This window comes from Eumetopias jubatus, unplaced genomic scaffold (assembly GCF_037043125.1).
Source record: "Eumetopias jubatus isolate StellerSeaLion01/CBP00866 unplaced genomic scaffold, mEumJub1_p1.0 scaffold_14, whole genome shotgun sequence".
Classification (NCBI taxonomy): domain Eukaryota; kingdom Metazoa; phylum Chordata; class Mammalia; order Carnivora; family Otariidae; genus Eumetopias; species Eumetopias jubatus.
In genome coordinates, this window is record NW_028274820.1 from 29,764,238 (window position 1) to 29,787,476 (window position 23,239).

Here is a 23,239-nt window from a genome sequence, read left to right on the forward strand (position 1 = left end):
ACATGTTTAGGCCAGAGGTGAAAAAAAAAGGTTAAGTGTGACATTACTGAATAAACTTAATTACTCTGTAGATAGATCTAATTATATTTTGACATTAATTGAATACAAATCCTATCATCTCGTAATTTCTGAAGATTTATATAACCAGAGGTTGATACTTACGATTCATTAATTTTTATCAAACTCTGAGTCTCAATGGGACTCTTATATTTGATAACTTTCCTCACTCATAAAAGTAGACTGCACTGTATTGCTCAGACTCTGACATTGTTACACCTGATAACAAGTATTTCACAATTTCCTTATAAAACTTTAAATCTTTAAAGCACTTACCCCACAACTGCCATTCCCCTGTACTTAATTCAGCTTTATTCTGTTTCTCACCAAGGGAAAATACATGCTCTTATACCAGGTTTCAGCAGAGCAGTCACTTTGCTTCTCATTGATTTATGTCAGTTAACAATGCTAATGGAGACTAGGAATTTATTGCCTTGGAATCTGACCCTAACTAGCAAGTTTCAGTTTTGTAACTGGTGCTTTCAAAATAGTATTAACGAAGAGAGTAGGGGGAGAATATATCATAATAGCAATGGGATTCATTCTGAAAATATACCTGTAAAAAGTTTGTTGGTAATCATGGAGTAAGTAAAAATGTGTTGTTAAATTTCTATAGAAATGGAACTAAAATGTATCTGATGGTTCTTTAGGTCCATTTTGTTGTTCCTTTGATGAAGTTTTTGTTTTGTTTTGTTTTCTTTCATTGTATGGCAAAAACACTAGCCAAAATTTATTTGCTAGAAGATTTGCATCCTGTGATAACTTTAAAGTTCAGATAATTCTGCATCAGTACAGTCCAGAAACATTATTGAATGTCTTGGGAATTTTACCATGGTATGAGCAATACATCTTTGTTCTAAAAAGCCAATGGCTAGAAAAGAGTTATGATTCAATCATAGACACTGATTGTTTACCTAATCATTAGCTTTACCTGACTGTATCTATGAACTTTTGATTAAAAAGGAGATTTGGCTCAAATCATGATACACCAGCTTGTTACTTTTTTCAGTAACACACTGTCATGGTAGATGTTCAGGTTTTTTAGTCGTTTATTAGAGGTTAACTATATCTTGACAGTGACTATAAAAACTTCCTTAAGTTCTTAGCACACTCAGTCAAACAATGTTCTGAAAGGAAATTTAGAGCTAAAATTAAAACATTTACCTGTTCCAATAAACATAACATCATATTGGCCATCTTCTGCATCCACTCGATCTACTACAATTTGTGTAAATTGATAATTTACATCTGTTTTGATCATTATCGGGCGGTTATTAATAGGAAACACCGGATTGTACATAGCTGGATGACTCCTTGCAAATGTTATAACATCATCAGGAAGGTCTTTTGTAGAGTCAAATCCACCAAATGTTTTACTGGGACACTATTAAGATAAAGAGAATATCTTTTGATTAAAATACCGTAAATAGAATTATAAATTATGTAATAATTTATGACCTCAATGGTCATAAACTAAATCTAAACCTGTCATTATTTCTTTAAAATTAAGTAACTGATAAACTAAAACATAATGTTATTAATATTATTAGATATAATATATAGCATACATTTCCTAAACATCTCTTAAGTCTCAATAGGATTTAGTTATGTCACCATTTCTGACCAAAAACTACAAACCCATCTAATGAATTCAGTGTACGGGAGACTAATGCCTCTGCTAGTGGCAACACCATATATTTTACCAGTATGGTCAAGTATTTGAAGTGAGAAATGGAATATGTTACAACTAAATCCAATTAATACTCATATTAGAGAATCTCAGAATAATTTTCTTGGATACATTTTTCCCCCCTATGGCATCATGCTAAAATACAAATGCTCTTGTCAAACTAAAAGACAATATGAACTATTCTTTATTGCTTTGTTTCTAACATAACCCTGAAAAAGCACCACTAAAAGTACCAACAGTACTATCTCATTTATAATTAATTTTAAAGAAATGTGTTATTACTAGTGTTTAACAATCTGCATGGCCCTGAGACTGGCCAATCAGAGCGGACCCAGATGAAGAGATGGTGGCTACAGAGAAGCGGAAAGGATGCACTGTGCTACACTGGCATAATGTCACTTCTGAATATAAACACTCCCCATAAGGCAATAAAACAAAAATGAGAAAATTCAGATTTCACTGTCTCTTTTCACTGCATTTAATTATGTGGTGCAAGCACTGGACGTCCATCCCCAGTCTCCTGCATTTTGTCTTATACCTATGTAACTTTCTGCCATTTAATGTAACAGCTTGGGAACTGAACTGTAATTAAGAGAAGTTCTTGGTCTTACATGAGACTTAGGATGCGGAATCAATCGTCTTTGCAGTTACCTTGATACAGGTCATTAATAATTCATGGAAAATGAAATAAATAAACTTGTTTTGAAATGGGAAGAGTATCTATCTCTGATTATATATGTATGTTGTATATAGAAAGAGACACATGCAATAATAATACACTAATACAACAGTTAAAGGATTTAAGGAATTTTTAAGTAAATTATAAAATTACTTATTTAATGTAATATGTTTCACTTAGTATGTTTCTCTCCACTAGTGCTGACAAAATGACTATTCTCAGATGCTACTTTTTTGAATTAATGAACTCGTTCAAGTGAATTTTATTCATGGAGTTAGGTGTTTTGTCCTTCTGGCAGCCCTTTCCTAATTCCTAGATTAGACATCACTCTCTGCTTCCAGTCTTTAATAGTTGGTGCATATCGCTGACTTAATTTCCCATGTTTTAACAACTCTCTATGAGTAATGAGCAAGAACACAGGCTCTAGAACCAAACTGCCTGAACTGAATCCTGGTTCCTCTCCTTGCCTCAGAGTCCCCATTTGTGAAAAGGAAACAATAGCAATAGTTGGGCTACTGAATATAATATATATACAAATATAAATCTCTTAGAATAGGGTCTGACATACAATAATTTCTAATGTCTATCATTAACTGCAAACACACCGTATACATATTCAGATCAAAATCTCTGTATCTCTAATAGCAGTACAATATCCAGCACAGTTAAGGAATTCCACCAAGTTTGAAGTGAAACTACAAAGAGTTATATTGAGAATACGCTCTCATTAATGAGCCATAGAGATACAAAGAGCCAGAGGGATATAAAACTCATCACCAACAAAGTAAAAGCAGTTTGCCATTAAGAAATGGAGTAAATACCTTGTGCTTTTTATAAAACCCATTTGACTTCATATAATCAATATTTCTTTTTTTTAAGGATTTTATTTATTTGACAGAGAGAGGCACAGCAAGAGAGGGAACACAAGCAGGGGGAGTGGGAGAGGGAGAAGCAGGCTCCCCGCTGAGCAGGGAGCCCGATGCGGGGCTCGATCCCAGGACCCTGGGATCATGACCTGAGCTGAAGGCAGACGCTTAACAACTGAGCCACCCAGGCGCCCCTTTCCTTGGAGATTCTTAGGATTAGAAATATTGCACTTAAGCGGATGTTCAGTCCAGGTATGCTACAGCCTCTGCCATCATTGATAACTTCACTCATATTCTGCCATATTGAAGTCTTTGTTTTTGTTTTTTTTCTTTCTTTTTTTCTCCCTACTTTAAATTGCAGATTCAAAGCTGGTTTTATTTTGAGTTCTCTCCTTTTTTTTTTTTTTAAGCCTGAATGTGCCCCAAGGCTGCTGGAGGGAAAAAAGAGGTCAGCAAGAGTAGACAGTGTCTGTTAAAATACCCAGGCCCTGCTCTCTCTATGAGATTTTCTGGCATATCTTCTTTACCTACTTGAGAGATGTGTCCCATTCCCATGGGAAAATAATACTGATTTAAAACTTTTCTTCCTCCTATTTAATGGGCAATCCTTGAAGCCTTCATTATAACTAGGAAGAGCAAGTTCCGATTATCCTGTTTCAACTCTCCATGAAGGCCATTTTCAGAAAAGAAAATAAATAAGGCTACCCATTCAGTTTCTACTTCTCAAAAATTATGGTTATTGATAACTAGTAAGCACCGAACTTAACCACTGATGTCTGTAAAAAACATGTTTTTAAATGTAGAATTCCACAATATCATAAAAAATCCTTACTTTGCCATCGTTTATAGTCTTGGCACCTTTGTTTTACATTATCTATGTTAATACCTGTTTGTAGCTGCTTTTTTTTAACCTTCAGCAGAAATTTATTCCTTTGGTATTTTAAACACCTAGGACATAAATACATAAAAAACAATTTTTTAAAAAAGGCAGGGGTGACCTGGCTGGCGCATATGGAGGAACATGCAACTCTTAATCTCGGGGTTGTGAGTTCAAGCCCCACATTGGGTATAGAGATAAAAATAAATAAATTAATATACAAACAAATAAATAAATAATACTTTAAGCACCTAGGTCACTTACAGTTCCTGGTCGTGGGTAGGGGACTCTTCCTTGATAAGGCACCCACTGATAGTTGGGGCCATCCCTGTGAGCATATGGACCAAGGAACACCCTTCTCACATCACTCATGCTATACATACACACTGCTGACCCCTTGAAGATGTTGCTAAAAAAGGGAGGCAGAAAAAGAAAAAACAGATTTGCATCCTTATACAGTGGTAAGACAACTGTTTTTATGTTGTTCTAAGTTCTTAAATATCAGATATCAATTATCAAAACTTAAACATAAGTTCAATCTCAAATAATATTTGGGATCTTTTTCAGTCATGTGTATATCTTTTAACAATATACAAGAGAACAAATTACGATGGCTCAAAAATAGAAGACATAGAAGAAACCATCATTAGTACTCATAGCACATATATTTATATCATGTATAGACAGCATATGATAGGAAGATACACATTCATATCCATAAACTCTGGTGGGAAAGCACATATACACGATCTTCTAAAAAGTAACATTTAATTTCGATATCACATAGAATTAAAAATATAAACTTTGTAATATGTTAAGCCTCAAGCATGATTACTGAAACCAGAGAACTTAAGCAAGCAAAGAATGTTTAAGAAGTCATTTTATAAGCTGAAACTGGTACAGAAAATGAACAGTTAATGTCAAATGATGTGTCACACTATATTATTTTTAACTCCCAAACCACCAAAAGCATTACAGCCAGTAACAGAGTCTGATTTGGGTGAAGGCATTTAAAACAATCTCTTCCTAACTCAGAAAACTGTTTTAAGTTAGTAGCTGCTACATCCTACTCAGAGTGGAGCATTATAGCAATTACCCCCATCATTTTACTTGACAAAAATCAGGTACCTGAAACAAACCGGAAGTTTGCCATAAGCTGCCACAATTTTCCATTTTACTGTACTTATATAAATACAGCTTGAGAGATGCACTTATACAAAGATATAAAACAGTTGTGCACACTTACAATATGGAATGCTTATCTTTTAACCAATCTTTCACCACAGAAAATTACATATAAATCATACTGAATGAAAAACATGTGTTTACAAGAGTTTATGACAGGAAACTTTTCCACACAGACAATGTCGGGTAGAGTACAAGCTGCGTGAGGGAAGAAAGATGCCCGGTTGCTTTTCTGTAACATCAATTACATATTGCACGGTACCTGACACATAGAAAACTTCAGTAAGTATTTATAGAATTTACTAATGATATTTTCATAATGGAATAGCAAATACTTAGGCCCCATCTTATTCCTACTGATTCAGGAACTCTGGGGGCGGGGCACAGCATACTCCCTGGGCAACTCTAATGGATGATCAGGTGGATGTCTGAGAACCACTGTACTAAGTAATGAGGAAGCAGAAGACATGGATTAATGTCTGTTTAATTTTAACAACTCCAGGTAATATAAATTTCATACTGAATGTGATAGGCAGGAGATAACTGCTACTTGACTGACAGCAAGAGCCTTGGGAATATGGGTCATGGAGAAAGGAGGAGGGTGAGGAGAAAGGGAAGGGGGAGAGTGAGGGAGGAAGGACAGGAAGAGAAAGGAGAGGGGAGGAAGAAGTGTTTCACCTGCAGTTTACAGCTCTACTGACTCCGACCAAAACTCAGATTTCTGCTTTTCAGAACAATCTACATTTCACTCAGATGCTAAAGTCAAAACTATACATAGGACATGACACATTTTTTCATCCTATTTATAGTGATGATACTCTCTGCTAAAATTTATTTTTTAAACAACTATTTAAGTCATAACTTATTTTAACCATCCAAGAATCTACAACTGCTCAGAGGTTAAGCCAACACTGTTCTTTCAAAAATATATTTTCAAAAATTATGAATACTTGCAAAGCACCTAAAGGACATGAAGTTTCTATGTTAATAAGACAGTAAAATATTCTTTACCTGGAAGTTGTAAACACTCCATATACAATTGGATTCTTAGGATCTTTAGAATTCATTAGGAATACATCCTCTGTTTGAAAACAAAATTAGGAAAAGTTGCACTTTGGTGGTTATGACAAAGTCTGAACAGATACTCTCTGTACAACATCATCGGCAACTTACGCAATTCATCAAAATGAGTGTCAATGCCATTTGGACCCGGCACTGAGCAAATCAGACGAGCTTTGAGGAATGTTGTCCACTTATTCACCAGACTTCTGTGGCCCCCGAAATCATTCTGAAAGGAGAGAACACTGGTTTTAGGAAATGTGCATGTGAATGAAAATTTCAAATATTTCTCTTATCTTCCTATCTTGAGACAGATATACAATTTCTTTATTTCTCAAAATAAAAGTAATTCTCTTATAGATCCAAGTAACTATGTTTTATTATATTGTTGGTCAAAGCTATTCACTCAAACTTATGCAAAGAATGACTTACATACAATGAACATACTGGCACATAATACACTTAATGAGTATTTAGTGACTAGAAGAATAAATGCATACCGTCTAACCCACACTGAAAATAGATCCCAAACAAAAGCATATCAGCACCAAAAATTTTATAAGTTAAACAGCCAAAAAAATTTTGACTTTACAAACAGCACATTGAAAAACTATTTGCATAAACCTTAATATAGGAAATTCATTTACCTCCTCACTGATAATGAAACAAAATTTTTACTTAGTGTAGCAATAAATTCTATTATGATAGTATGTATTTACTGGTAATTTAAGGTCTTTTAAAATAATATTTATGTGCATATGTTTGAAGGAAGATGAGTATTCCTTCAAAAACATAATAATGATTTATATTTTGTTTATATAATTCTATACACTATAAAGTTTTTTTTAACTCTCATAAATAGTGCCTTTAAATATGATTTATATTTTCTTGGAGAACAGATCCTCATATATTTCACATATTTTTATATGTTCCCAGATGACTAAAACTTTTAATTTTCCAGTAACTTAATATACCAGAGATGAATAATTAGATCATGACTACGGAAGGAAAGATGCTAACCAACCCCTCCAATAGAGATTTTCAAAAATTTCCTATTTTCTTGAAAAAAGAAAATTCCACTGAAGACATTTATCGGTTATGGCTTTGTGATTTTCTTGAGATGAAAGGTGCTTGAATATAATAGCAGTTGGCTTTTTTCATACTGTGTATACATCCTGCACTATACAGTGTAGCAGGAAAGAATGGTACTGCTATCGTATCTTCACACTAATTAATCCATAAACACTTATTGAGCAATTTTTATTCTATATATCCAACATTATAATTTATATCATATCCAATTTCAGTCACACAGTAAATGAATTACCTGAAAGTTCAGCACTTCACAATTTTATCTGTGTCTGTATCTATGAATATAGGGTGCTATAATCAATTTATAAAATCAAGCTTTAATGCTTTACTCTCTTACATTGATGCTTTAGCTATTCAACAACAAATGTCCATTCAAAAGTTAAACTTTTTCCATTGTAGGAAACTGTGCTGCGTCTGAGAATACAAAAAAAGTATGTCCGCCTACGTAACATGAAAAAAAATTGTATTTCTTCAGAACTTCAAAGCTCGTTTAATGTAAATATGAAATAATGTGTCACAGCCTCTACCTACATGTTTACTCACGAGCAACTATGTTTCCAATCATTCTTTACCATTAAATATTGATAGTGATCAGTCAAGATTTTGAGCCACATTTTTCATTGTACTTGCACACGGGTGGAAAGGAAAAAGAGAAAACCGTGACTGGACACTGAAATCCTCCTCAACTGTTGTTTTCTTTACCTCACCTTGCATATCTGACCTATTCTGGCGTGGGTGGCTTTTCCAGTGTGTTCTCCATCTATCGCATTTTCACGGAAGAAAAAATATACTTTGTCATCTTCAGGGTTGTCACTTTCTGGAATGAGGTGGGCACTAATGAACCTTGGATCTGAGAGACAAATGACAGCATATATATTAATTCACAGTTAGATAAATAATTCCATTCATTACAGTCCATTTTCACTTTCTCTTCACTTCCTTTTGACATATTTCAGGAACTAATCTTTCCTTAGTTCACAGTTTTCCGTACATGTGAACTGTTCTTTATGTATTTTAAAGTATGTTACGAATCACCTTATGCTGAAAAAAAAAAATTCTTTAGTTCTCTTTTGGAAAGTTAGGAGTAGGTGCGGAAATCCTCAGTGACCACATAGTGAAAATGCATGACTGGCTATTAAAAGATTGTGCAAACTGAAAGTGCTATCAAATATTGCTTATTGCCATCATCAGTGCCATTCTTCCTTCTAAGCATAAAATAGTTTAAATCAAAGTTCAAACTGGTCTGTTCTAGTTTCCAGCAAAGACTGGATGGGAGGGAAGAGAGATCCACATAAAACAATAACAAAAACCAAGTCCTCTCCATTCTGGTAAATGGCAACATTATTTACTAGGTACTCAAGCCACCTTGGTAATCTGGAGCCACCCTTCGGTCCTTCCCGTCTCTCACAACCCACATTCTACCCATGGGCACATCCTTCACCTTTTCTTACTGCATCCTCTACGACCAGTCTTTCCCAGACTCCTAGCAGTCTCCTTGTTTCTACCTCACCAATCCTTCGCACAACAGTCAGAAGTGAACCTCCAATATGTCACTTGCCTCTCTAAACCCTCCTACGTCTTTCCAAATCACTCACAATAAGTAGAAAATAGAAAATCTTCCCTGTGACCAGATCCCATTTATGATCTAGTCCCTGGTACCTCATAAGCCTTTTTTTTCTACCTCCCCCTCCTTACCTAACTTACTCCTAGCCAGCCCTACCACTTCCTTCCTGGTTTTCAAACAAGTCGAGTACTCTCAGTCCTGCCTCCGATTTTCCTCCCTGTGTAATTCTCTGCCCTCATATATTATAATGACTGGATTCCTACCTTTACTCAGGTCTTTGTTTAAATATTGCATTTTCAGACAGATCTTTATTAACTACCCTATTTAAAGCACTGAAATCCTTACTTTTGGTTATTAATTTTCATGCATTATTTTTCTTCCTAACACTATTAAACACCTGTGATTTCTTGATCGTTCTTTCTCTCTAATCTTATTTATTGTCTGTCTCTCTCCCCACTCCAGTGGAATATAAATTCCAAGAGAACAAGGACTTGGCACGTTTTGTTTGTTGTTATGGTCCTAAAGGTCAAAACACAGTGGTCATTCAGAGAATATCTGTGCAAGGAGGGAAAGAGAGAAAAAAGAAAAACCACAAGATTGGCTAGATTATGCAGAAGGTATAGTAGCAATGTTCAGAGCCTCATTTAAAAAACAAAACTTTGTAAATACCTGGGTTGATGTGGTTGTGAGTCATACAAACATATAAAAGAACGTGACAGCTTCACTGGCTTGAAGATGTAGTATACTAAGAAGCTGAGTTCATCTCGCTGAAAGCACTTAGGACATTGCAGGTATTTAAATTCTTACAATAATCTACCTTTACTCCCATGGTGTATTAAGTTATTAAGTTAGGAATGAAATATGCACACATAGGTCAGTACCATACCTGAGATACCAGGGAAAGGGTCAGAACCCTGAAACTAGCTTTATCCATGTTATTTAGTCCTAATCTTTACACCTGTGTATAATCATCGTTATCACATGTACTATGCTTGTAACTTTCTCCTAACATTTGCTCTGGGACTATGCCCTTCGGGCTGCACTCCACTATCCTACTCGGGCAAATTATACAGACTCTGTAAGTAAGGTAAAACACACGATTTATTACCTATTCATATTTAAAGTTCAGTGTGCCAGTGGCATAGAGCGGGGAAACAACTTAAAAGCTGGACTCACTTTTAAAAGATACATAAAATAATACACTACTTTAACCTGAATAATTGTTGCAAAGCTTGTTTTTCTTCATAAATTTCTACTTGTTCATATACATAAATATGTTTGCATATATGTGCTTGTGTCTTACGAGGAATGATGAGCAGAATAATGTGACATGGTAGGAACTGGTATGTTACAAATAAAAGAATTCATACCTCACTGATGAAATTAGGCTCCTAGAAGTGCAGCGTTGTGTGTGTGTTTGTGTTTGCACGTATATAACACGAACCATTACATGTCAAAGAATTCAGTTCAGTCACTTGCAACTTTTGTGACCTTTCGGCAAGGCTTTTACCTCTCAGATCTGAGATGACTAATTTTCCCACTGGGTTTATTTCAAACTGAGTTATTTCAAATTGGATTCTATTCATTTTGTCTATCATAAATAGTTCAGATCAAAACAAATATTTTAAACTTAAATAATGCATGTGAAACAACTTTCTAAAATGTTAACAAATGTAATATATTATGTCATTATTATAATAGTGAAAGGAAGGCCTTAATCCCATGCTAAATTTGGAGATCTCATTATACTTCAGCTATAGAATTAGAATAAAAAATCATACATTCTTCTTCTTTAAAACTAGAGCAATGAAGGAGAAGTTCGTCTAATATTACCTCCCAAATTAGTGTAGCTGTTCACACTAATACTTGCATAACTTAAAGACTTTCAAGAAATTAAATCCAGCTATTTTATTTTCTCACAAATACACACAAGACACTGTAGAAAAGAAAATGAATAATATATATCCCTTGTTCTCAGAAAGTTATAATCTAGCAAAAGTCATATGAGAAGCACAAAAATGACAAGAAAGCAAACAATAGTTGACATGTACAGATATTCTCTTAGCCTGGTGTCTGGGCATGACAGAATTATCAAACATCATGTTTCCCTCTCTAAAATATGTGAAGAAAATTATCATTTCACAAGTGGGGACTCTAGTGGGAAATAATTCAATCAAGTTATCAAGCACATTCATTGTTGAAAGGGCCTGCGATCATAGTCTCTCCTTCAATATCTGATACTATAGGCATGGAGGACTTTGTAGGTGAATTAAGCTTGACAAAGCTTCAGAAACAGCCAAAACATAAATTATACATAGAAAAAAAGAGAAATTTATTATAATAAAAAAAGAATATCAAAGGAAAACAATGTCAATCTAATGAAATTTGTCTTAAGAACTTGAGGATTTGTTCTCTACTTGGAAAAACATTCATTCCTATTTCAAAATAAAATAGGTCTCTAGTTAATCTCTTTCAAAAATTTAAAAGGATTCATTCTACTATTTCAAATTTAGAAAATCTTCTCTAGGGTCAAAAACTCTTCTCACTATACGTTTTCTACCTCTTCAGTCCCTCAAATTTCACCTTCCCCTTCCTTAGTACATTTTGTCCTCTTACCATTCCTCCTAATTTCTCGGTCTATTCCTCTCCTCTCTGGTGAATTTTTATCCAATCCAAAACTTCTAATCAATCATTCTAATGGCTTTCTCTGTTATCCTCAAACCTCTCGGCGTCCTGAACCTCTACTGCACCTGCCTTACAAAACCCCAGAACTTTCCCCCCTGTGTTCCTACACCTAAGCAAGGATGATGAAAATCATATAATCATAGTAAATGGATGTGCTATTCATTAACTCAGGCTATTTATCCTAACCAAGAATCCTAGTGTTGCTAAGGAATTATTTTATTTACTCTTAGTGGCTTACTAGAGATTTATTAAAAGCAACTCTTTAAAATCATTCTGATTGTCTTCAAGTCAACTAATGCACCATCTCTCTCTTCACTCTCCAAAGAGGGACTTACTTGCTATACAGATAGAACCAAAACCATTTAATGAGAACTCTCTCTTTTTCCTTTCTTCACCCCGACCCCCAATTTTTCTTTTCTTTCTTTCTGTGGAAAAATGATCTCTCCTCATTTCTAAGTCTAAGGCCTCTCTCTATTTGCTCTCAATCCAATAGAATTGGAGCACAGAATACTGCTCCAATAACAACCTCTATTCTTCACGCAATCGCGCACCATCTATATTTTCACCCATGAAATCTTTCCTGGATGCTTACTCTACGCTCTGGATTGTGGAACATTAGCTGATATTATGATGAAATGTTTTCTGCCTGTAAAGGAATACCAACAACTAAAGTGATTATTAAAATGCACAAAAAGAACAAAAGAAAGAGTTTGAAAAAAATGCAGTTGGAAATGGGAAAATTTATCTTGCCTTAAAGGAAGTAGGAGAAGTTTTTCTCAGAAGATATGACCTGTAACCCAAGACATGAAGAATAACCAAGACGGTCCCAGGTAGAAGGAACACGTGCAAGGTCAGAGAAACCACAATGTTGTGCACACAGAGAGCAGTCAATGAAGAGACAGGTGGTCAAAGATGAGGACAGAAAGTTAAGCAGAGGCCAGAATAAGAAGGAAGTGTTGTTCAGGAGCATATTGTCCTAATGGCTATGAGCGAAACCACTGAAGTATTTTAAACTTAGTAGTAACATTATCAGATTCCTATTTTAAGATCACTGTGACTGCTACAGAAAAAACATATAGCGAGGCAAGAAAGAAGGCATGAAATCACTCTGGAGGCTGGTGAGAAGTGATAGTGATTTGAACCAGTATGACAGAAAAGGTGTCGTATGCAAGGGTTATGTGAAAGCGGAATCGATGGATTGCGTTCATTGAGGAGATGTTGAATGTAGGGAGTAGTGAGAAAAATCATGGAAATATTAAAGAAATGTCTGATTTAAAAGTTGGTTGGATAGGAATCATTTACCGTGATAGGAACACCTGAGAAAGGATAGATATGAGAGCGGGGAAGGAAGATGAGCTCGGTTTCATGCATCTTTTAAAGTGAGATGCTTGTGAATTTGTCCCACAGGACAAGGAATACAAAAGTTCAGGAAAGAAATGGGGACTGGAGTTGAAGTTATTCTAAATTGACAGTAGGCTATAGAGTACAAAGAGAAAAGAAGACAGAATCTAACACAATGAGACAAGTGATGAAAACAGGAAGAAATCTAGCAACTGGGGAGTTGCAAAATGAAGGGAAGAAGTCGATTCTTCTTGGGATTCTCAGTCTTTCCCTTTTTAGTGGTTCTGTGTCAAATATTTATTTTTAAAATCTTTTTACCCTAACAAAAGAAAACAAAAAACTTCCATTGCCACTCTATACTGTAGCATTTATTGTTTTTCTTGCACCCACCAAGCCCTGGGACTTGAGAGAGTGCCCATACTCCCTGCCCTCTTTACCAATCACTTCTCAACTCTTTACTATCTGGCTTTTGGCATTTCACTACTGAGAGCGTTCTACTGATAATCAACAGAAACCATCAAATCAACAAACAGAATTGGACGCTCATCCTCTTTTGGTTGTCTTCAGCCACTGGCACAATAGAATCTTCATGCTCTTCCTAAAGTTTTCATTGTTTCTCTGGTATGTGGCTTCTACGACTTTGAACCCTAATTGTTCATTATCTAGCCTTCACTATTTCCTCTATGACTTCCCTTACCTTTTTCCTAAAACCCCAAATATAGATGCTTCCTAAATTCCTGTCTTTTTGAGCACCCTTTCTTTGCCCTCCACTCCTATAAATGAAGTCATCTCCTAGTGTTTCTTCCACTATTTCAACATTCTTAATTTTGTTACATTTTTAGAATTTTTTCTTTGGGAATTGATTTACTCTTAGAGCTTCAGGTATCTTCAAACTATATCAGCCTTTATTTTCCTCGAGATCCAAGTCTGCATTTTAAACTTCTGGCTCAAATTTGCTACATAAGTACCTCACTGCCATTTTAATTCACCACAACTAGCAAGGAACTTAGCCACTTTTCTTTTAGAACTGCTTCTGCTCCTACCTTTCTATTTTGGTTAATGTCAACATCAACACCCACATATAAAATATTATTTTATCTTAAATTGCTTCCACTTCGTGCAGGACTTCTGTTTTGCCCTCCCAGTTTATTATCAAACTTATTCCTGCTATTATTGCCACTTCTTTCCCTGTTTTATAGTCTTAATGTTGCTTGTATGATTCATGTTTTTTTACTTTACAGTTACAGTTTTGGAATCATCTAATTGGTCTTCTACACGTATTATCTATTTCTTCTAAGCCATCCATACAGTGCTACAGAAAGAAAAAAAAAAAAAGGCTAATGCATTTATACCACATAATTTCCAGAACAGATTTTAGGTGTCATGGGATATGACAAAGTAGCATAAGCTAAGATGTGGCAAGCTGAAAGGACAGTAGGCCAATGTTACTAGGAGCCAGTAACTACTCTAAACGTAGATGCTACGTTCATCAACACACATATTTGAGATGGCCCACAGTTTTGGCTCCAAGCCTTCTAGAATAAGAGGAAAATGGGAAATCTTTGTCAATTACACTATTTGCAGTGTCTCTAATACGAAAAACAAACTAAGGGCAATCAGTGGTATCCACAAACTAACTCTGACTTATATTTCTAGCAGAACTGACCACCGTTTCCCTCTTTCATACCTTAGTGAATCTGCTTATCATTCAAGAAAACACCCAGTCTACTATCTTTTTTCCTATTTATTTATTTTTATTATGTTATGTTAATCACCATGCATTACATCATTAGTTTTGGATGTAGTGTTCCATGATTCACTGTTTGTGCATACCACCCAGTGCTCCCCCAATCTACTCTCTTCATAGGCATTTAGTTCACGTCACATGAAAGAAAGTTTGCTTTTTATCTCTTTTATAACATTTAATTCTTTTTCTATTATCTTCCTTTTCACATTTGTTATGACAGGCATTTGTCCTCTATCTCTCCCTCCCTTGCTTTCAGCTTCTATATATAACAAAGTATTTCCCTAAGCATTCTGAATCTGTCTCACTACAACTACGCAAATGTAGGCTCTTATCTCTTCTCTCCTGGCAGTCACTTTTCATTCTGTTTTCCCCGCCTCTGGCCTCACCTTTTCCAAATCATCTTGTACTGTCTATCGCCTTTTAACACACAAACCATTCCCTGGCACCTGGTGCATATTCCTCAATTAGAATCCAGAAATCTCTACTTTAATCACTTGTTTTCTTTCCTCTCTCTTCTTGTGAGCTGATCTCCCTATTTTTTCCTAATTATTTCTTCCAGGCTAAGCATAATTTCTGAAACAGAACATGGTTCCTAAAAGAGTGAATAGATTAATAAATGAATTTCCTAAACTATGTAAGTGTGTATGTGTGTGTGTTTTAGAAGAAAGAGTCACATTTTCTTCATTTTTGACAGTTTGTTAAAGCTATCGGGAAGAACAGAACTCATCGTAGCCCCAACCCAACAATGTGTAGGTTCCCAGTTAAAGAAATGTTCAGACATGCTTCTTTAAATTGTAACTATTTCTAAGAGTTATTACACAATAGCAGGTTTTCAAAATGTTCTTCTGAAATTTCAGAATTGTTCTTTTAACATGGGAGAAACTTTTCTGTTTGTGATCACATCCTTTTGTGTTAGCACAGAAAAATTAATGATGTTTGCAATTTTTCAAAACTAGATTCTACCAAAAGGGTTAAAATAACAGAAAATATGCCTCTCCATTTTATGAAGCTAAAAACAATGCATACGTAGGAGGTCATAGATTACCACTGTCCTGAAAAGCTACAAGCAATTCAATAACTTGCCTTGTCATCAAAAGCTCCCCATGGAAAACTTTTACCCAAATTCATTCATACTGACCTACTTTATTAGTTCTCCTTGAGAACCAAAGAAAGTTCATGGTATTCACAAAGGAAGCTTTTCTACTTCTAGTTACTATCATCAAATGGCAGGCAGAAATGAGAAACTCAAACCCACTAGTTACTTTTGCTTTTTAAGTCTGTGTTCTGTATCCCATTAAAGTAGAGAATGTCTATTTCTAGTCTCTAGGTACAAGTTCCTGATTTCAATGTGGCCAAGTTCACTGAACTAACAGACACACATATACAGATCTTTTAATAATGTAAACAATTATAATGTCTCTAGACAGCTTTCCACATTTCAATGTTTTCTACTCTGCAAAGTTCACAAAATCACAAGAGACAATGATTTAACAAAATCTTTGAGCTTGTACAATTGAAAATATTTCTTACAGTATGAAGCAGGGAATCTATGTGGATGTGTACTAAAAGCTGAACATCAAAAGAAAGTGGCAAAATCCACTTAAGCAGGATCAAAGTGCATTAATCTTGCCAGCACGAAACTGCAATGTAAACACTATGGAAGGTAAATAGAGTTAGAAAGGATTCTCTCATCTGGGTAGTTTAAGTGGTATGCCTTTGGGGAAGAAACTTTGTCTTTACAGGTACTGTGGTACTTCTGCAATGCCCTGAGCACACGATAGAAGCTGAACAAATAATCATATGTACTCATCTTGGGCCAATGCTATCATGTGAAGCACAGAATCTTTAGTCATGACAATAGCAATAAACGCTAGGTAAATACACCTCTCTTTTCCTTCCCCCCTTTATCTCCTCTACCACCCCCTTGACATTCTTCCACACCTCATCCCACAGATGGCATTTCTTGCAAAATTCACGTTTGGGCACCACCTGCCACTTGTAACAGTATCACTCTGTCGAAATATTTTTAGCACCTGCAAATTAAACTGTCCTTCAGGTGCAATCTCACACTTAATGAAAATGACACCTTGGCACAGGACGCCCGGCTGCCTTTATGATTCATTTGGCAGCTTGAGCTTATTTAAATAATGAACACATTTTGGGGCTCTCAGCATTAGGCTCAATCTAAATCTCTGGTACAGAAACATTTTGACCAGCCTTTGGCTGGACCTATCCTTTCCACCAAAAAGCCACCAGAGAATAAGAACACACAACTAAAATTGTAGAAATATATGGTTTTTTTTTGAAAATGAATTAACAGGATGATTAATTGAGATTTTTGGGTGTCTAAGTTAGAACAGATATTGGCTTTTTAGGACATAAATTATACATAGTTCATTTGGATGGAGGATGGAATAAATGCTTACAAACTCTCTTATACAGGTGCCCCAAGGACTAGTTTCACACCATGAAATAGGCCTCTTGTTAAGTGTGATAGAAAGTTCCAGAGCAGAATAGGAGCATAAACCCACTGCAGGAAAACAACCCAAATTACCCCTCCTCCCCTCTGAATCAACTGTGACACCATCTATGAGAGGAAAAGGAAGGTTTAAAAATCGATATAGTTTACAAAATATACATACATTTATTTTCTTCATATCTGAAAGGCAGCTCCACTGACATTCTGACCATTCATGAAGGAAAGTCCTTGCTAAACATACATTCAATTACCAGTATAAAAAGAAACAAATTCTCCCTTCACTGCATATATAAAAACTATCCGGGGACGCCTGCGTGGCTTAGTCTGCTAAGCAATGGACTATTGATTTCAGCTCAGGTCATGATCTCAGGGTCATGAAATCAAGCCCCACATGGGGCTCTGCGCTCAGCATGGAGTCTGCTTGAGATTCTCTTTCTCCCTTTGCCCCTCCCCCCAGCTCATGCACAGGCTTGCATGCACACACGCACATGCACACACACCCTCAAATAAATATTTAAAAAAAAACTATTCTATGATAGGACTCAAATAAAACTGGGTAGAAATCTGGCTTCTCATAACCACTAGATATCTAACTTTCAAAAATTAATGTCAATTAGCCTCAGTTTCCTTATATGTCAAAAAGCACCCATCTCGAGGGGTGCTGGGAGAATTACATTAGAGAATATATCTACATCTGTACGTTTGTCTATCTATGTATCGATAGATGAATCGATGTTCTATTTCTTTCTACCTACCTACCCACTTATCTATGTCAGTGTATCATAGGCTTTCAAAGTTGCTAGCTGCTATTACTTTATAACACCATTTATAAAACTTTGTGAAATATCCTCTACAAATACATGTTTAAATGTTAATGGTAATAGAAACTTAGATTGCTAATGAAAGCAAGTTGAATCAGAAGCCAGCTGATAAAGGAGCTATAAGCCTATTAAAGAGCACTGAGAAGAACAAAGGCAAATTGTAAATCATGTAAATTTTAAAACTGTATTTTTACAATTTAAAAAAATAGTTCCAATGTCACAGCCTCAGGCTACAAAATACTTACAAGCTAGCTAGCAGGGCAATTGTTGATAGGGAAAACTCATCACCAGATGACAGCCAACTCACCCGGGTGGCGGTCATAGTGACTGGTTTCTTCCCCTTTCAGCTTTGCTGCAACATAAAGGGGGGAAAAAAAAAAGCCCCAAAGAATGAAAAGACTGTGAATGGGAACTTCCAGCACATTGGGAATGCAGAGAATGCAGCCTAAGGTCATCTCACATTCTTCGCTAACAACTTAAGCAGAATGGATATATCATTTTTGGCTGTGGAATAGAAAAACCTCTAGCTGCCAAGGAACAGGCCTGGAAAAACTTTTGATGCTTAGCTGGCTGGGAAACTATGAACAGCCCTTGGGGTAGTTTAACCCAAAGAATGGTTCAAGATGAGTCACATGGGGATATACAGGAGGGGTGGTTAGAATGGAAGATGAGCACGGATGGTAAGGGAAGATATTAGTACCATTTACTGTGCCCTTCCTTATGCTTTTTATACATTATTCTGATCCACACCCGTCCCAGAAAGAAACACTGACGTTAAGACCCAGCAAATGCCCAAAGTGCATACTAGTTACTGGGAAGGCCAGGACATGAACAAGAGCTGAGTTCTTCCTACTTTATCACGTCACCACAAGTATTTAACACCTATGTATTTTGCAATATGTTTCTAAGCTGCATATACACTATTTGGTTGTTTACTATCAATAAAGAGATCAGCATTTAACACCAATAAAAAATTGGTGGAAAACCTTGCAGCTCGTTACCACCACAAAATAAGGCTATTTAAACTAAGTGGTCATAACCAAAAAAACTCCACAAGTTTTCTTAACTGAAACTAAATTAATGAAGAGGATGTGGAAAGACTTTGGGATACTGGGCCTAGAAGAAGAAACCCATGCAGTGATCACAAACATCACTGCGGAGTGCGGTGCCTCCACCTCTGTATGTCAAACCAAGTTAATTACCTTTTAGTTGCCCTCATTCAACCCTGCAGTCAAAGAGAAAATGTTTTTCCATTTTTAACTTTTCGGTTTCATCTCCTGTATCTACCAGGTCGGCTTTTCTGATCAATTCTATCCCTAATACATTTTTGACTGTATTTTTTCCCCTTACTTTTGTCCTAATTTAAGCTCTCTCATCTCTCTCCTAAAGTATTGCTCTGTCTTCTTAAAAGACCCTCCTGCTTCAAATCATTCTTCCCAATCGACACTTCATATGCTCAATTTTATTGATGGTTGTTTATTAGCTAAACAATTAAATTTAGACTCCTTTAGAAGGCATTCAAGATAGGGGCACCTGGGTGGCTTAGTCAGCTAAGTGTCTTACTCGTGATTTTGGATCAGGTCATGATCTCAGAGATGGAGCCCCGAATCGGCTCTGCACTGAGCATGGAGCCTGCTTAGGATTCTCTCTCTCCCTCTCCTTTCTCTCTCTCTCTCTCTCTCTCTCGCAAAATAAGGCATTCAGGTCTTTGCTACCTATCCCCCATATATAATTCTAGGATCAGCCGCCACTGCATTTTCCCCTGTACCTTTCTATCTCACTACTCTGGATTTCCAGAACTTTCATCTTAAATGACTTCACTTATGTGAATTCTCTATGAGGAATCATGCCAATTTTTCAACACCTTTTTCAATACCTTCCAAAAATACTTTAAGTTCTTCAGGTAGAAATTTGACTTGTGGGTTTCCATAACATTTTGTTTAAATTTCAGTTAGAGTAGTTACAGCTTCCCACCTGCTCTAGATTATTCCTCACAGTGATACACCATCTTTCTTCACTAAGTTCTTTTTAGACAGGATTTTGTCATTCATCTTCAAATCCCCTCATAGGATAGTATATTACACTTTAAGATACTTGCTATCTTGATTTCAACTGAACACTATTCTATTTATATAACTGTCTTACACTTGGTAAACTGCCTTCACATGGAGGATGGCAGTCAAACCGTACAGCAGTTAAGGGGCTGTTCAGTATTCACCTCAGTTCTGCTACTTACTGTGTGACTGTGGGCAAATTATTTGACTTATCTGTGTCTCAAGCTGTCATCCTAAGGTAAGAATATGGAGAATATGGAGATGTTATAAAGACCAAATGACCTAACAGAGTTAAGACACAACACGCTACTGTAAAATATGACTGTCCTTTTGTTATCTCATGGTTGGTTACCTTAGCTTCACTGTTTAGCCATGTGCTGTTCACCAGAAAAAAAACATATCATTGAAGTCAACAAAAAACAAGTACCTTTAAAAAAAAAACAAAACAAAAAACAGGAGTGGAAGCTGCAGGGCAAAAACAAAGAGCAAATCAAGAGCTGCTTTTTTTCACATCAGATAGCCAAATGAAGAGGACCAAAATGAGTCAGAAACTAAGAAGAGCAGCAGTGACATTATTCTCTATACTGACTTAGATAAAGACATGGTTTAAAAGATTCAAAAGGAAGTTTTACTCTCAATGCTGGGACTTGAATAGCTATCCTCATAGCCACACAAAACTTGGTGTGCTGTGATATTTACAGGTCTTTCCTTGTGTTCTGTGTCAACAAATTAATTTATACCATGAAGCATGCTCATCACCTTTGCACCAGTTAAATTATTGTTGTTTTTAATTACATTAAGTTTAAGAAAGAATATATAGTTGTGTATAACCATTATAAGATAATTAAATGTTATTTTATCTGTTAAATGAAAGAATATGAAAAAGAAAAAGAAATACTCAAAAATATACCACTCAATGGTTACTGCCTCTTACCCTTTGCCGTAAAATTGGTTTTGGTTATCTTAATCAATTTGACTCCCCAGTTCATAGATATTCTTCTGTGTGTGTGACAATTTTTGGCTGACTTTTGATGAACTTTACTAGCATTGAATATTTAGTTCTTCAAAATAACTATCTCCACCATTTCCACACTTGCTCCTCCTAGAATCTCATCTTCCTCAATGCTACCTTATTTGTTGGAGTCACTCAACACAGAAGCCTGGGATTAGTCTTGACTTCTTCCTCTACATTGATATTTTATCAATCATCAAGTTTTATTTCTATCTCTCTTAAACTTCTCCAATATCTATCTCTATCCTTCATGTCTTAATTTAGGCCCTTAATTTTTTTCCACCCTTTAAATAGTTTTTTGAGTTTCTTGTTACCAGTCTCACCTTCCTACAATTGTTTCTTTCACATAATGCCAAGAGTGACTTCACCAATTGTTTACACCAATCAATTATTTAACATCCTCCTTTATACAGTTTTTGGTAGGAGTGTAAAATGGTATGGCTTTTTTTTTTTAAACCAAATATATACCTACCCTATGATTTAGCCATTCCATTGCCAGTTATTTAATTGAGAGAAATGAAAGCGTATGTCCACAGCAAGATTTGAACAAGAATGTTTATAGCAGCTTCATTGAGCCCAGGTGCCTATCACTAGGAAAACAAATAACACAGTGTGGCATATCCATACAATTAAATACTACTCAGAAATAAAAAAGAACAAATTACTGATACATGTAGTGACATGATGGACTTCAAAAACATTACAATAAGAGAGTACATATTGTATAAATTCATTTATAGGAATTTCTATTCTATTTTATTCTAGAATAATCTACTGTGGAAAATTCAGCACAGTGGGTTCCTCTGGGGGCAAGGGTATGGGGGACTCACTGGGAAAGCACATGAGAAAACTTTCTGGAGTGTTCCATACCTTGATAGGCATTTGGGTTGCAGACATTTACCATGTCAAATTGTCAGTGAATAGTACACTTAAGATTAGTGTACTTCATTGTATGTAAATTCTATCTGAATAGAAAATATCCATAAACAAATACTGAACACATATCATTGTTAATCATATAAGAAAGGTGTTCTGATGTCTGTAATCTACTTTGAATTCATAAAAAAAAGATGGCTGATGGATGAAGAGGAATAGATGGATAGATAGATATGTAATAAATTATAAATTGAAAATTTGCAGAATCTAGGTGGAGAACAACGACCAGAACTATATACTGTTAATTATCCCAACTTCTTGTATTTGAAATTTTTCACAGAAAAATAATTGAAAAAATACTTCTCTGCCTCCTGAAAGCTTTTAAAAAGTAGTATTTTTTTTCCTAACTTAGGTACATGTAAGGATTAGGTACATATAAGGATTAAAATAAAATTAAGAAAGTAAAAAAAAATAAAATAATGAAATAATTGTTATGGATGGTGAATAAAATAGTTTACTTTTTTTTACACTAATACTTATTTTTACAGATCAGTCTTAAACTCACACTGCAGCAAAATCAAGAAATTCAAATATAACTGAGCTTGAGCTCCAAGCATAACTTAGATTTTTGTGAGATGTAAATTTGGTATAGTAAAATCTTCAATGTATGGTTAGTTTTCTATATCTGGACAGCATGTATGTTCTTTTTACTTAAATATTATGGTCTTTAACCTCATCTATTCAAAGAGGAACATTTTTATAATATGATTATCCACATGTTGTAGAATTATATTTGGAAAGTAAATTAGTAATATTTGGGTGTGTGTGTGTGTGTGTGTATGTATGTGTTTTTAGGAAAATATATTTTGTGCCTTTTTTTCTTTCTTGCTGATTGATTTATCATGTATCTTACAATTAATTGTTTTTCTGAATTTCTCAAATTACAGGAACATAATACTTAGTACAAAGTAGTTTTTAAGGAGTGACTGAAATAGTAATCTAATTTTACTAAATAGATATATCAGTTCATATGATTATTTTCTTATTTATTGATTTTGAAAGATTTATTTTAGAGAGAGAAAGCACCTTGAATGCGCGTATGAGTGGGGGGAGGGACAAAGGGAGAGGGAGAGAATCTCAAGCAGACCCCCCCCC

At 35.4% G+C, this 23,239-nt stretch overlaps 1 protein-coding gene across 1 annotated transcript in view; it reads right to left on the reverse strand.

Moving 5' to 3' along the window:
- SEMA3A (semaphorin 3A) overlaps positions 1–23,239 on the reverse strand; it is a 205,294-nt gene that overhangs the window by 31,755 nt on the left and 150,300 nt on the right. Inside the window, exons 7-11 of the mRNA XM_028119393.2 lie at positions 8,213–8,355; positions 6,528–6,642; positions 6,366–6,435; positions 4,434–4,578; positions 1,222–1,441 (exon numbers count right to left, since the gene is read on the reverse strand). Of these exons, the coding sequence (XP_027975194.1) occupies positions 1,222–1,441; positions 4,434–4,578; positions 6,366–6,435; positions 6,528–6,642; positions 8,213–8,355 (693 nt within the window). The remainder of the gene's footprint in view (positions 1–1,221; positions 1,442–4,433; positions 4,579–6,365; positions 6,436–6,527; positions 6,643–8,212; positions 8,356–23,239) is intronic.